This window comes from Fundulus heteroclitus, unplaced genomic scaffold (genome assembly GCF_011125445.2).
Source record: "Fundulus heteroclitus isolate FHET01 unplaced genomic scaffold, MU-UCD_Fhet_4.1 scaffold_113, whole genome shotgun sequence".
Lineage (NCBI taxonomy): Eukaryota > Metazoa > Chordata > Actinopteri > Cyprinodontiformes > Fundulidae > Fundulus > Fundulus heteroclitus.
In genome coordinates, this window is record NW_023396526.1 from 530,299 (window position 1) to 545,622 (window position 15,324).

General features: G+C 42.2%; 1 protein-coding gene across 3 annotated transcripts in view; it reads right to left on the bottom strand.

Moving 5' to 3' along the window:
• Positions 1-442: 442 nt before the first annotated feature.
• igsf11 (immunoglobulin superfamily member 11) overlaps positions 443-15,324 on the bottom strand; it is a 147,509-nt gene continuing 132,627 nt past the window's right edge. For all 3 annotated transcript variants that reach the window (XM_036128724.1, XM_036128723.1, XM_012880262.3), the window contains 5 exons: positions 10,095-10,302; positions 9,663-9,818; positions 6,962-7,084; positions 5,475-5,622; positions 443-2,712 (listed from right to left, as the gene is read on the bottom strand). In XM_036128724.1, coding sequence (XP_035984617.1) covers positions 2,121-2,712; positions 5,475-5,622; positions 6,962-7,084; positions 9,663-9,818; positions 10,095-10,302 — 1,227 coding nt within the window. In that variant the 3' untranslated portion in view covers positions 443-2,120. The remainder of the gene's footprint in view (positions 2,713-5,474; positions 5,623-6,961; positions 7,085-9,662; positions 9,819-10,094; positions 10,303-15,324) is intronic.

Genomic DNA, 15,324 nt, shown 5'->3' on the forward strand with positions numbered 1-15,324 from the left:
AAATTAATGAAATAATACATTTCTGATGATATTCTCATTAATTGAGGTGCACTTGTAATAAAGTAAGAAGTGCAAGTTCTGTAGCTTTTCGTCACATAACACGGGATGAAATGGGGGATTTAAAAAGACGGAGCAGTTGTGTTCCTGTAGTCAGACCTGGCCCAAAGCCAGTGGTTGATAAAGCCTGGGCTTCAACACATCCTGAATGTAACAGATTACTGCCACTAAACACTGTGTAGATAAAACTTGAGCCACATGTCACTAAGTGTGAGGAACAAAAAATAGATTCATTTTTGACTGAGACCTAAGCAAGCTGCAGATCTATGGCGGCAAACGGCAATTTGTGGAAAAAACAACAACAAAAAAACCAAAAACAATAGACACTGAGTTAAAACCTGATCCAGTCTAATCGGTTACATTGTCAGGACATTTAACCATATGGTAGAATTAAAAAGCAGTGTGTTTAGCTTTATTGCAGTCTTTAAAATACAGTTAAACAGCCATCAAGCCTATTTCCTCATTAAAAGGCGTAACATTTTGAAGGAAGTGGAGTAATTTATTTCAAGTCAATTTCATATAGAATTTCAAAACAAATGCTGCTTTGTAAAACACGGCGCCTAGCCAAAATTAATTATTAGAAATTAAAGCGCACAAAAAGAAATGAGAATGATCAGATCCGGAAACACTCTGGATTCTTCTTCCGCCTGGGAGACTGAATTAAACACAACTGCAGAAGGTCAGTCCCGCAGGCCCACCACACAGGGGTCTCAGTGGTTTATACAGCCTGCATGTGGCCACAGGCGTAGAAATTCATCGTATTAGATAAAGACATTTGTATGAAATAACACTGTGAGGCAGAATCAAAGATAGTCTTCTGTTAAAGCAAAATAAAAACACACTTTGAACACTAGGACAGGTACGAAGTGTCAGGAGACAAAATGATTTTCGATTCACAATCTAGCCTACTGTTTTAGTATTTACAGTAGAAAACATTAGGTGTGAGTTTCAGTTGAGAAAAAATACCGTATAAAATCTCCGTGCTTCCTTATAAATCATGTATGAAATAAGACATCTTTTTTTCCATCTTAAAGCAGCACTGTCGTGGTGTGAGTCAGAGATTCTACAGCTAAGGATGGTGACAGCAAAGACTACATTGAGCAGCAAAGTCAGAGTTTAGATCAGGAGGGTGGTCTCTTCTTGCTTTTATTTGACGACCCAGCGCCTTCGCCAACTTGAAACTGTACTCAAAGTTTGAATGAGATGTAGTTTTGATTATAAAGCATATCATGAATAAGACTATTTCTTCATAAGACAAAGCTTTTGATATAATTTTGCTCTAAAAGTGCATTTAAATAACTGTGTCTGCATCCACTGACGTCTAACTATGCGGCTTATTGCACCAAATACCCCCTACACCCACCCATCCACTCCAAGCTTCTAAGGCCATTTCAACTATCATTTCATTCTTTGCATTTTTTATGATTCAGGGGAACTCTAAGTACTTTCTTTCAACATTCACTTTTAGCACTTTTAGCATTGATGTCATTCAAAACTAAAGGGTGAGAAGAAATGATAAGAAATAAAGCTGACTAACTCAAAGGACACATGCATTACAATGTGGGATTCAAAGCCTGCCTCTGTTTGACCATGCAAACTGACACGCTGAGATAACCATGTCGGGTTTGGGTCCAAAAAAAAAAAAAAAAAAAATGACCAAACAGAACAAAACACCCAATCGTAACAAATCATCCAGCCCTGAAGGAGATCTGGGATCTTGGGTTTGTTTAGGATTTAGAAGTCCAGCCTTGTAAAATCAATCCCACTGTGCTCACCAATAGAAATCCATCCAAATAAACGAAGACAAAAACAAAATAATTTGAAAAAAAGTAGCATCATGTCCATCAAAGAATTGGCATCAAATGAACTCTGCACTGTAAAACCCAAGCAATTTGTCCTCTTTCTGTTTGTGATTAAGAAAAAAAAAGTCTTACTGAAAGACACAACTGTAAAGGGTCGCGGGCTGCTTCAGCCCATAGTCAGTCTGTTATTCATCGCGTCTCAAACATCCCGACCAAACACTCGTTTAGTCTTGTTACGGCAGAGAGTCTCGCGTCGGGTTTTTAAACGAGCGAACCTGCTCTGCTCTGCGCAGGCACCATGACCGGCACCGCTCCCATGCGCTCCAGCGTGGCCTGGCTGACCGCGTACGAGTGCGTGTGGTGGCCGTGTGCCGACGTCACCGCGGGTTTGAGGCTCACGGTGCCGTTGCTGCGCACCATGGCGGGAGGGGACGGGGCGGAGTTCGTTGTGACCACCAGAGTCTTGGCCGGTGCGAGCATGTGGCCGCCGTTGGCGAACGACGTTGCCGTGGTCGTTGCCGTGGTCGGCGGCGGGTGGCGGGACAGAGGGGCGGAGCCTGGAGCCGAGACCGCTGTTTCGCGGCCCTGTGTAGCGTTCTGAGCTTGCCCGTGACTGTGGGCTCCGTGGGGTCCATGCGCAGCGGCAGCGGCGGCAGCAGCAGCAGCTGTGAAGGTCTGACGGGTGTCTCCGTTGTAGCGCGTGTAGGAGTTGGTGTCGTAGTTGGTCTTAGGGTTGTGCCAGTAGCGACTGTTGTACGTGTTTGTAGAGGTCAACGTGTCGTTCTCCGAGGACGAGGCGTCTGCGTGGAAGGCCTTCACCGATGAAGACCGCTTGGGAGGCAAGTCATCTTCTCTGTTGAGGAGAAAGAGCAACGCCAGCTCAGTTGTTTTAGTCTGGATACCATGTGCAGCTATAAAAAAATTGCAACTTATTTTAAAAAAGCATTTTCAAACTAGTAGCACTTTATTAGAGTCGGTGCAAGGAAATGCAATTGAGGAAACAACAACACAGTGTGCCTCCCAAAGTTTTATACTGTTTAATTTTACAACCGCAAATCTCATTGTATTTTACTAGAATTTTATGTTATAGATAAACACAAAGTTGTGGCCATTTGGATTCAACCTCTGAGTTAATAATTTGACCTTTCACTGCAATTACAGCCACAACAGCTTTGGGGGTATATATTTTCCCGCCTGGCACGTCAACTGAATTCATCTTTTGCCCCTGCTCCTTTACAAAATACCTCAAGCTCAGTCTGATTGGACGGAGAGCGTCAGCAAAGAGCAATCTTTAAGTCTTGCTACAGAATCCCAGGTGGGAGTACCACCGATTTTTTGGAGAGCATGACCAATAGGTGTCATATTGACAGATTCTTCCACCCTAAACTGTTGATGTCTACAGCTCCACTAAAGCTGCCGTAGGCCTTTTGGCGGCTTCTTCAAATACAGAAAATGTTTTCCGGCCAACCTGTTCGTTTAAGTTGATTTCCAGGTCTTCAAAGCTTTGCAATGACGCCATGCTTTGTTCAATGGTCTAATACTGGTCTGAGCAGTGGGACGTTCAAAGTGTGGAATAGGGCAGTACGATTTTGCCAAGAATCAAAATTGAGATTGCGATTTAATTTTGACTTTTCTTTGCACCAACCACAAGCAACAAAAATGGCCTGTAGATAAAGATGTTTGTAAACAAGGACTATTTAAAACAAGAAACTTTACTGTTTTTTATTAATTAATCTGAATATTCCTATTTAAGAGAATATCTTTGTGAGTTGGACATCAATCCTTGTTGAACATGGCAACCAACAAACAAGTCTATGGATTAAACATTTTGACTGCTACTTAATGCTACTTAATGGTGAGATTTCTGAAAGTTTCTGGTAAAAAAAAAGTATAATTATATAAATCCTAAAATGAATAATAAAATTAGATTATCTTACTGCTGCAACTCTCTTCCCTTCCATGTGGTGGCAAAGCCACTTTAAACATATTACCGACAGCTAAAGGACGCATCTGATCCATTATGTTACATAGCCAAAAATTGCAGATCTCTACGATTTGGAAATTTCACTTTTTAAAATTGCAATTATATTGCAAATGGGATTAATTGTGCAGCCCTAGTCTGTAATATAGTTTTATTACCTAACCCATCTTTAGGCTTCTCCACAACTTTATTCCTGGCTTGTCTGCTTTGTTCTTGGTCTTCATGACGCTTGCTCACTGACTTTCTCTTACAAACCGCTGAGACCTTCACAGGATTAAATCATACAAGGCTGAACTCCATTAATAATAATAAGGGCGTCTGAAGGAAATTGGCTGAATTGAGTTGTATATAGGGTTATCAGAGCAGTGGACGTTAAATACAAAAGCAGCCCAAAGTACAAATGCACATTTGTTCCAAATAAAAATAGAATTATTTTATTTCCACTCAATATTTATGAACTAGTTTTTGTCGATGTATATATAAAATCTAAAAGGAATTACCTTTTTAATGGATTAATGTGAGCCAAACTAATAGATAGATAGATAGATAGATAGATAGATAGATAGATAGATAGATAGATAGATAGATAGATAGATAGATAGATAGATAGATAGATAGATAGATAGATAGATAGATAGATAGATAGATAGATTAGATAGATACTTTTAAACTGTCAAATACGTCCATGATTCTTTGCTCTGTATTTGTTTAATTGTTGTTAAATTCAGGGTTCTAAGACATACTTATTGAGCTTGATTAAATGCATTCATTTATTCTGCTGAGAACCTGCATAACTGCAACCTGAATGTAGCTGAGCCCAAAATGAGGCAGATGTGATAAGGGATGGAGAAAATAAAAAACTCCTGAAATCTGAATTTTCCGGCAAATGATTGTTTGAATAATTGCAGCTGGAAACAGAAGCCCCGGGTAAACAACTGCCGAAGATTTACAGACAGTCTGAGAAGACAAATTAGTCTGTAATGATGAAAGAAGTTGCCGCCAGGAGATTCAATAAAAGGTGAGTGCCCCAAACCTGAAATCCAATTAACTGACTTCAGATTACTGAGAAAAGGCTCTGTGATGTCTGTGCGAACACAGAGTACACTCAGCTGCAAGAATAACACAGCCCCAAGTTCCTGTTTAGAATTTTTTAAGGCACAGCTAAAAGGCTACAAATATCAGCTCTGTCTGAAACACTGAGGATACATTTGCCTAAGCAAATAAAACCTGCATGGCTACAACAGATACAGTACGTGAAAATATGCACTATTTGTCAAGGAATAAACAAATCCTCTGTCTCAAAAAGACACCTGTATATTATTAATAAAATGCACAAATTAAAGTGAACAGGATTCCCCAAGTTACGTTATCCCTACAAGGAAGACAAAAATACTGCAAATTTAGAGAAAAAAAGCATAAAGCTCAAAGCTGTTTCACTTCTGTCAACATAATAAAGACATTACTTCATTTTTTTACATCAAGCTCATTTGATTCTTGCTCCAAACTCCAATTCTTAAGGACAGATCTTTCCAGTGAAGGTGAAAAGTTGAAACTAACTGTACCAGTCCTAAATGTCCTTTAACTGGCAGAAAACCTGTAAATACAAATAGCAGTAAAGAGAATTTGAACCAAACCTGATCTCGTTCGGAATCTCCTCTTCTTCATATTTGTTCTTGTTCTTCCAGTAGAACAGTGTGACCACCACCAGCAGCGAGCAGATGACGACCGCCAGGATTCCTGTAGCAATGGTCCCTGCAATCAGACCTACACTCTGGGGCTGGGCTGCAGGGGGCAGAGACAGAAAGGAGGAGAGAGTGGGAAATATAAGGGCAAATTTAAAGTCAGACCAAAGCTGGCCTAGAAACAGATCACCATCAACACATTAGTGTTTAAGTGCAACCAAATGTTTGTTTTATAAGAAATAAAAATACAATAAGCGTTGCATGCAGCGGCATTTGGCCCCACAAGGGTCGATATTTTACTAAAACCATGTCTCTGCCTGCTTTGCGCGCCTTGATGGAAATTTTTTCCCGTTGTTTTGGAAACTAGCTTTCCATGTCTTGCCGAAGAGTCTCAGGGAAATTTAGGTCTGGACGTTGGGTAAGAGTAGTTACGTTTTAGTTTCATCTGACCAAGGCATCAAAATGTACACTGTGTCGCCTACAGGTCTGGTTTTCTGTAAGCTGTCATTCCTCCTCCATTTCACAGTTACGTGCTACTCTGCAATGTTGCTACATAAATAGTTGAAGTTTGCTGTTGTAATGTGCCGAAATGCGAATAGCCTCCACAAATACATTGAAAGACACTGTGGATAGCTGACACATTTGCTAGGTGGCTGGCAAATAACTTTTAGTTTGTTTAAACCATGACTGCATCTGTTAAGAAAGGCATTCAATTCTCTATTGTATGGTGTTCAGCTCCTCCGCATACGCTGGACATGCAATCATCTGCAAAAACTCTGTGGTTTCCAGAGAACAGTGACTTGGCCTCCGGACAAATAAACCAGAGATAAAATTTATCAATGATCACGCGATACAGGATGCATTGTTAAAAAGTTCAAATAGGTTTGAATATGACTAGAGCTGCCGAAAACGCACAGGAAGATCCCACAGATCTGATCCACGGTGACCTATTCCGACCTTTGTTTTCTTTTGTTTGCGTGTCTGTCGGTGTCAAAAGTGTCAAGTGCTGCTGTGTGCAAGATGTTCTGTCTGCTTCTCTTTTTTTTTTTTTTACGCTTGCGTTGCAGATCTTTTTCTGTCTGTTTCCGACACGTGCCACTCAAAGTGATATGTGACTTAATCCCCAATTGTCATCGATGTAACAAGAAAGCCACCCTATCTCCCTTTTGACGTCAACTCCTTCAAATATGTTTACTTTTAGAATACAAAATACCAAGCTAAGATGGAGACATTCCTTGGATGTAAAAAAAAAAAAAAATCACAGTTCTTCAGAAATACTTTTTTTATATACTTCTATGTTGAGAATAATGCCAGCAACACACTTAAACCGGTTTGTTGCTAAATTCAACAACTTTAAAAGAAGTTTGTGGCGTTTCCCAATCTTTACTCTTTCCGCATAAACAACAGTTTCTGTTTGAGGCTGCGTGCAGTCTACTTACGCGCTACAACCTCCAGGTTTAGCACGCACGTGCTCTTGCCAATGGCATTGCTGGAGGTGCACTGGTAGAGCCCAGAGGTGCTGGTGCTGATATTTCTCAGGGTGACAGTGCCCTGCATCTGGTCTGAAGGGACACACGCACACACAGAGCAACAACGTAATTAAAGTGACCATAAGAAAATTAAACACACCCTTTTCTGTGAAAAGCATGGCACATTTTGTTCAGACTAAATGTATCCACATTTCATCAAAAATACGGAAAAGTTCTATTGACAGCCATCAGGGGGAGCTGATTGCCTGTTAATACAAAGTGTGAAATATGCTGCGCAGCTAAACAGTAAGGCTCCTTGTGATATATGATGAATGGGTTGAGGTGCATGACAAGAGTCACATATCTGTACACTACTGGGATTATTCACCGTATGTGGGATTGACATCGTAATATTTAGCACGACACGTCTGTCTGTTTTACAGTCAACACTCAGTGCTGAAAGAGAGGCCACAGAATCTCATTTCAATCTGAGTGAAGTAGCACAAAAGCACAAAAAAAGTTTGAAGTCATAAGGAAAGTAGAATTTAAAGAGCAGGACCATTCAGAGGTTACCACGCATCATGAGCAGGACTTTTGTAGCCATCAAGGAGGGTCTGGTATAATTATGTCTGGATATTTGACCCATGTTATTACCAGAAACAGTATAGGTAATTTAACGTGGTTTGCTTTCCGCCACATGCTATTATTTATATGGATAAAAAAATTAATTATCCATTACGAATAAAATGCTTCAATTGCTCTTTTTGGATGACTGTCCTGTCTGGACACCGCTTGTTCACAGGGAAGCTCATACATTAGGTGGCAGTCCTTAATTTTCAGCATTTGACACACTTTGTGGAATGCAGCCGCATTACTTGTTGCAAAACAGACCCTCAGCATGAACCCTATGAGGAAATCCACTAGTAAAAATCATTAAAACAATTTATTGCATATTTATTTCATCCTGGAAAGGTAAAAAGCTCTAATGCAAAGTGTAAAAAATAATATATGACATTTATGTTAGAGTGCATGTAAACATCTTCTGGGAACGGAGGTGGACTCAGACAAAAATGTATCAGGAGTCACCAGGCGTTGTTATGTTGTTCTATTTCTTTACAATAAACTCACATTTAAAGAGACAGTGTTCAGTCCCAGATGTTTTTTTAGCCAATATGTTTTCATAGAGCTTGTTGCCACACATCGATATCAATATCTCACTAATGCTGATAATTGACATTATTTTAACTAAATCAAACATATTTTTTTCTGGTTGTTCAGATATGACACATTTGGGTGACCTAGAGGCTTTCTGCCTCAGTAGTCTATGCATTTGGTGTAATCCCTGGGTGAAGGACCTCTGCTAACCAGTAGGGTACAGGCATGTGGTTCTTTTTCTGGAATACAAACTTGGAAAAGAAAGGAGAGTCCACTACCAGTTCTAACTGATGCTGAAAACCACCCTGGTAACACTTTCTGTTTTTGCAGAGACGAGTGTTGGCAGAGATGGTAGCCAGCATGAAGTAAGAAAGGAACCACACAAAGGTAACGTCTCTTTCCTCAACTGCTGAAACACACAAACCCAATCACAATCTCACTTATGTCCATCCATCCATCCATCCATCCATCCACCCACTCATTCATCCATCCACCCACCCACTCATCCATCCATCCATCCATCCATCCATCCACTCATCCATCCATCCACCCATCATCCACCCAGCCATCCATCCATCCATCCATCCATCCATCCATCCATCCATCCATCCACCTTACATCCACCAATCCACCCACCCACTCATCCATCCATCCACCCACTCACCATCCATCCACCAATCCACCCACCCACTCACCATCCGTCCACCAATCCACTCATCCATCCATCCACCCATCCTTCCATCCACCCACCCACCCACTCATCCATCCACACGCACTCACCATCCGTCCACCAATCCACCCACCCACTCATCCATCCATCCATCCATCCATCCATCCATCCATCCACCCACCTACTCACCCATCCATCCACTAATCCACCCACCCACTCATCCATCCATCCATCAACCCAACCACTCATCCATCCATCCATCCATCCATCCATCCATCCACCAATCCACCCACCCACTTATCCATCCATCCATTCATCCATCCATCCACCCACCCACTCAACCATCCATCCATCCATCCATCTATCTATCCATCCATCCACCCACCCATCCATCCACCATCCACGCCACTCCACCATCCATCCACCCATCCACCCACTCATCCATCCATCCATCCACCCACCTACTCACCCATCCATCCATCAACCCACCCACTCATCCATCCATCCACCCACCTACTCACCCATCCATCCATCAACCCACCCACTCATCCATCCATCCATCCACCAATTCACCCACCCACTTATCCACCCATCCATCCATCCATCCATCCATCCACCATCCATCCACCATCCATCCACCAATCCACCCACCCACTCATCCCTCCATCCATCCACCCATCCATCCATCACCCCTCAGCAGGATTGGAGGTGCACGTTGGGCCTGACACAGATACAGGTGGCACTGATGAAGGATCTGGGTTCTGGTCAGAACTCCTCTGCGTGTGTGAGATTTACCAGCAAAGGTGGGGCAAAGGGGAACTCCGACGGCCAGCTTGTTTGTAATACCTTGCATGGCGTTGTGTGGCAGCTTGGGCAGCGCGTCGAGCTTCTCCCAGGAGTAAGACGGTGTGGGAATGCCTTCCTCTGAGCTGCAGAACAGCATGATGTCGCTGCCTACATCCAGCGTTCCCTGGATTCGACATGCTGGCACCGAGGGGGGCACTAGCAGATGGGAAGAGTGGGTGGTGTCGCGTTAACCACTTTACAAAGCAAAAATACTGTGTGTTGTTTCTTTTTTTTTCCGTTGCTCATCTGCTCATTGCAGAGGAAATTGCATAGTTAAAAAAAAAGATAAAGATGGTTTACTGCTGCGGTTCTGCAATCGTTTTGCGACTGGAACAGATTCAACCCACTAATCAGTAATAGAGGAGACAGTTCTGGCATGCAGTGAGACGCTTAAAAGAAGACATGACACCGTGGTGATGTGAAGTTAGTTACCCAACACCGTGAGCCCAATGACGCCGATGTTACGGCCCCCTCCGTCGGGAAAGTTGTTCACCAGGCACTGGTACGTCCCAGTGTCAGACAGCTGGGTGTTGTTGATGAAGATGGAGGCACTTGTGCTTGGCATGGTGGCCACGAAGCCCACTCGACCCTTCAGATGGTTTGGGAGGGTGAACACCTGGCCATTCTGGTAAATTATCACCTGTGACGGGAATTGACACGGACAGAACGGAACAGCCGAAAGATGTCGAAATCAAAGACGGTGAGAGGATGGAAAAAAAGGGAAGACACATTGGTAGGTACAGAAAGGGAAAGACAGAAGAGCAATCTGTCAATATGTTGTGCTTTTTTTGAACAATGAAAAAGAACTAGGTACAGTGCTGTGAAACAAATCTTGGCCCCCTCACATATTTTTGTTTTTTTGTGTTTTTTTTTTTTGTCACCCTTAAATGTTTTAGATTAACAAACAAATGTGGTATCAAAGATAAGATCATTCATTATAAAAACCAAAATTATGATTTAATTTATTAAGGGGAAAAAAGCTACCCAATCCAATTTTAAAAAAGTGGAATAGTAATTACCCTCCAAACCTGACACCTGGTGGTGACAGAGTTTTGGACCATGAATGGCCATTGCATCTCAGTCCGATTCAGATCTTAATCTGGATTAAACTGCTAAAAACTTTCATTTGTTTTGTATGACACAACAGTGGCCTTGCTGGTGTGGAGTGGATCTTTATCCTGCAGCATAAACCAAGTACATGTGAGCTTAACGTCACACACTAATGGTCAGATATCTCCTTTAAGATTGAGATTTCCTAGTCGAGAGAAGAATGCATTATTCCATCAGTAACTGCAATCCGTCCAGGTCCTGATGCAGAACTGGGTTTGATTGGGAATAATGTTTTTCTGAAATTCTGTGAAATTTATAATGTGACCCACACTTTCCAGACATCTCCATGTCTGTCTTGTCAGACCTCAGGACAGTTTCTGAAAACACTATAAGGATAAAGACCCTCCAAGTTATTGTTTTTTGCCAAACGTAGGGCTTTGTTCTCTTTTTGGTCAGAAATGGATTTCACCTCAGCACTGTCCTATTGATGCCATTCCTGCCCAGTCTTTTTCTTACTGTTGAATCATGAACAACAACCTCATCCGAGTCAAATAGAGTCTGCTGTGCTTTACATGTCAAACCTCAAAGGAAGGTTTGCCATGTTTTGTCAGTGTGGTTCGCTGGAGTCCCAAAGTCCCCCTTTTTTTTTAGATATTCTGTCATACTTCATCCTGTCAGACAGATTCGGATTCCTGGATTGCGCGGGTTAGATGCAATCTAGGAATTACACCAAAGCATGATTTGCTCATACCTTGGTGTAGGTATTAAAACTGAACAGTGGAAAGGAAAACTAACTGATTATTCAGTTCATGGTTTTGTGGGGAAGGGGTTCATGTATATTTTCATGCAGGCCAAGGTTGTTTTTTTTATGGCTTTTCCCCTTAATACATCGAACCATCTTTTGAAAACTGCATTTTGTATCCAGTTTGTTATTTTTTTGTCTGACAATACATTTAATTTGGGTTAGGGTTAAGAGAGAAAAGCAAAAGCAGAGCTAATGTGTAAGGGTAAATTGCAAAGCACTGTACATACATCAATAACACAGTTTCAAGTCACAAGAATCCAATGAAAGTAGTTTTTACTATTCATGTGCTGCTTTATTACACATCTCTCGCACTAGAGGGGGACCTATTCCTACTGTCAGGATGAACACAGAAAGCGCACAGACTAAATAAAACACTGAAACTGACTTTTATTTCTCTACAACAAACGAGCAAACAGACAAGCTGAAAAGCATTTATTTATCAGTGGTCCTTTTTCTGGCTTACATGGTTGCTTTGGGGGTAAAAGGGAACACACTAAGAGGAGGCTTTTATACTACTGTAAGGCTCTTCAGATGAAAGCATCCCCTAAATGGAATGCATAATTGAAAACGTTTTATCTGGGAAACATCTAAAGATGATGATTTCAAGAGCAGAAATGAAGGCCGTCTCCTGGACAGGAGATCAAATCTTTTTTTTTTCTTTTTTTTTTTTTTCTTTTTTAGTCCTATTGTGACCTCAGATAATGATCATAGGACGAACACACCTAAACGGAAAAGGTCACGCACTCTCAGGTGGAGTTAGGCTCCAAAAGTGAGGAGCGGGGACGCATCAGTTGTCCAAATGCCTCAAGCCGGGGCTCAAAGCGGTTCGCTTGTGAGGCCGAGTCGCATGGAAAACAGCTCTCACCCCTCAGCTGGGTCCGCACAAAAGATGAAGGACCCCCGCAAACGCTCGTGCGCGGAACTGCGACAGTCCCGCACACGCCGCTGGCGAGGCACACGCACGGACGGGGGGGAAATCAGAGGGGCTATTCACTTTGCTGAAAAGAGTCCTCATTGAAATGTTCAAAGACCCAGGCAGCACCAGTGTGTTCTACTGGGAACGTACACGAGTGTGTATGCTAGCAGTCGAGCGCTAGTTGGGATGAAAGTGTGGGAGTGTGTATGTGACTGTGTCCTCCGCCGCTGCCTAACGATTGTAAATTGCGTGGCTGCAATTTCCTGAGTGCTGCACGCTCGCTTTGTCCTCTTATGTGCAGATGAATAGGCAGCTCCTCCGCTGTGATGAGAGCCTGTAACTGCATCTCTTTTTTTTTTTTGCTCGCGTGTTTCAGTGGAGATTCATTTACTAACAAGAAGTGCATCCCTATTGGGTTGCTGGTGTGTGAGACAGTGTGATATGTCTGCCGCAGTAATAATGCTCCTTTATCTGGTTATTGTGGGACTTTTTATTGTCCGTCCAACTGCGCTGTTTTCCTGTCTCTCCAGAGGTTTCTGTTTCCTGTCTCTTTGTTTCCCTGTCTGATAGATGGCTTGTGGTGTTGCTTGTCTCCAATGACCTCACAATATAATCTGAAAAGAACGTGATCCACTCATTTGGCCTCTGCGTGCCTAGTTGTGCCTTTATGTGTCAAATGATCTCGGGGGATGAGCTTTTAATGCGCCATATTTAACCCATTTATCTACTTTTTTTTGTCTGTCCGATGAGTTGATCCTTCCTCATCTAAATGTATGTATAAGCCACCTCCTTCGATCGCGTGACCTGGTTGGCTTTGTGGCGCCGCGCTGACAGAAAGGAGGCCATGGCCGGCGCTCAGATGGCAGGCGGCCCTAAGAACTCTAGCTGGACTAGCTGGACGCCCCACTGCCGGCCCAGCAGTAAACCCCTGTTTCATCCTTTCTCTCCGAAAAAATCCTGCACACAGACGCGGGATGAGCATCTGTGCTCGTTGCCCTACTTCACGACTTTTCTCTTGCCTCCACGGCCCACAACTGGAAGCACACACACACACATAAAAAAAAAAACTTCCTATATTCTCTCAGTGTACCAATTGTATGATAATATCCTCCTTCCAGCTGACCTTGTAAGGACCCCTTTGGCAGCTGGCATGAGGGTTGCTGCCATGTTCTCAGTAAACCCTGAATAAATCTCTAAACTCCCCCATAGCTCCTTTAATTTACTGACTAAACACTGACACTGTTATCTCCTTCTGTCCCGTGAGGCGCTCTAAACAATATGGACTCGTTTATCCAATGATCATCACCCAATTGCTAAACACTTTATCCTGTAAAACATATACTATAATACTAACACGGGTGTGTCTGTTATTTTCCAAAGCAGTGTTGGATTGCTTTGTGCTTTGCCTGTTTTAGGTATTTATTCTCAGTCTCTGTGTGACAGTCGAGGCATAACATCCAATTCAATGGACACAGAAACGAAGAAAAAAACGGAGGAGAGAAAGATGTTGATGAAAGATTTCTACATATGTTTTAAAACACAAAGTTTTGTGGACAATAAGATGAAATACTTTTAACCTGAATGCATATGGACAACTGAAGAAATCTCTGCGGACTAAGTAATATTCTGTATGGCAAAATTGGAAATACTGGAAAATAACACGGATGAATTGGTGGCTTTATTACACGATTGTCTTTGAAAAAAAATCTGCATATAAGTACCTTAATTAAGTTTTCACTGTGGTTGGGTTGCTTGTTTTTTTTTCTACCTTTTGACACATTGAAGGAGAAGCATCCCTATATTTTATAATAAGACTTTTTGTGATAGACCAACATAATACAGTGCATAATATTGAGGCATTTCGAAAATGGTGCATGGCTTTCTGATTGCTTTCCAAATGAAAATGTGAAATGTGCAGCATATTTATAGCCAAAGCTCAGTCAGATCGATCAGACTGTGAACATCCATTTCAAATACTTGCAGCAGATTCCTGATTTAAGTCTGGACTTTGAATAGGACATTATAACATCGATATACTATACTGAACATACTGTACGCTTCCACTATAGCTGGGGGTGTTTAGGGTTGTTCTGCTGGAAGGTGAACCTCTACCTGAATCTCAGGTCTTTAGTAATATCCATCATGTTTTGTTCAGATTTTTCCTGTGTTCAACCCCATCCACCTTCCTATCAACGCTGTTCACCACCCCTTAGCCTGCTGAATAAATATATTCCCACAGCAAAGTATGACCACACTTATCAGGGCGGGTGATGAGTTTAAAGGGATGTGCAGAGTTAGTTTCCCATCACACATGTCTGTTCTGGTCTCCTATGACCAGAGCACCTTCTGGTTGCTGTGTCCCCTACATGACTTGTGACAAACTCCTAACAGGACTTTTTAATGGCTTTCTTTCAACAAGAGCTTCCATCATGGCTTTTTTTCCATAAAGGCCATGTTTGTGGAGTGCATACCAAATAGTTGTGCTGTCATCAGATTCTACCACAGTGGTCCTCATAAAACGGTCCGTTCTCCAGGGTTCTTGAACAAACCCCTGAGGCCTCGTAAGAACAGCTGCATTTTGTCAAGAACCCCGGGGTATCGGGCATAATTTAACTAATTAGTTATGTTCTGGGGATAGTGGACTCTTTAGTTTCATCGTTTAGTGTGGTTTATTTAGTTAGTAGACTATGTTAAACCTTTCTGTATTGTGTTTCTTTTAGATTTCTGTTTTCTCCCCATCTGCCCTGTTGTTGTCCCTCTCCCTCAGCTCCACTGTCATTGCTCCAACCTGTCTATCAATGCCAGCTGATTACCTCCACCTAGTCCTCATGCCTCCCCTCTCCCTCTTGTCTCAGTATTTAAGCAGTATAGTTTCATGTTCCTGTCTCTGG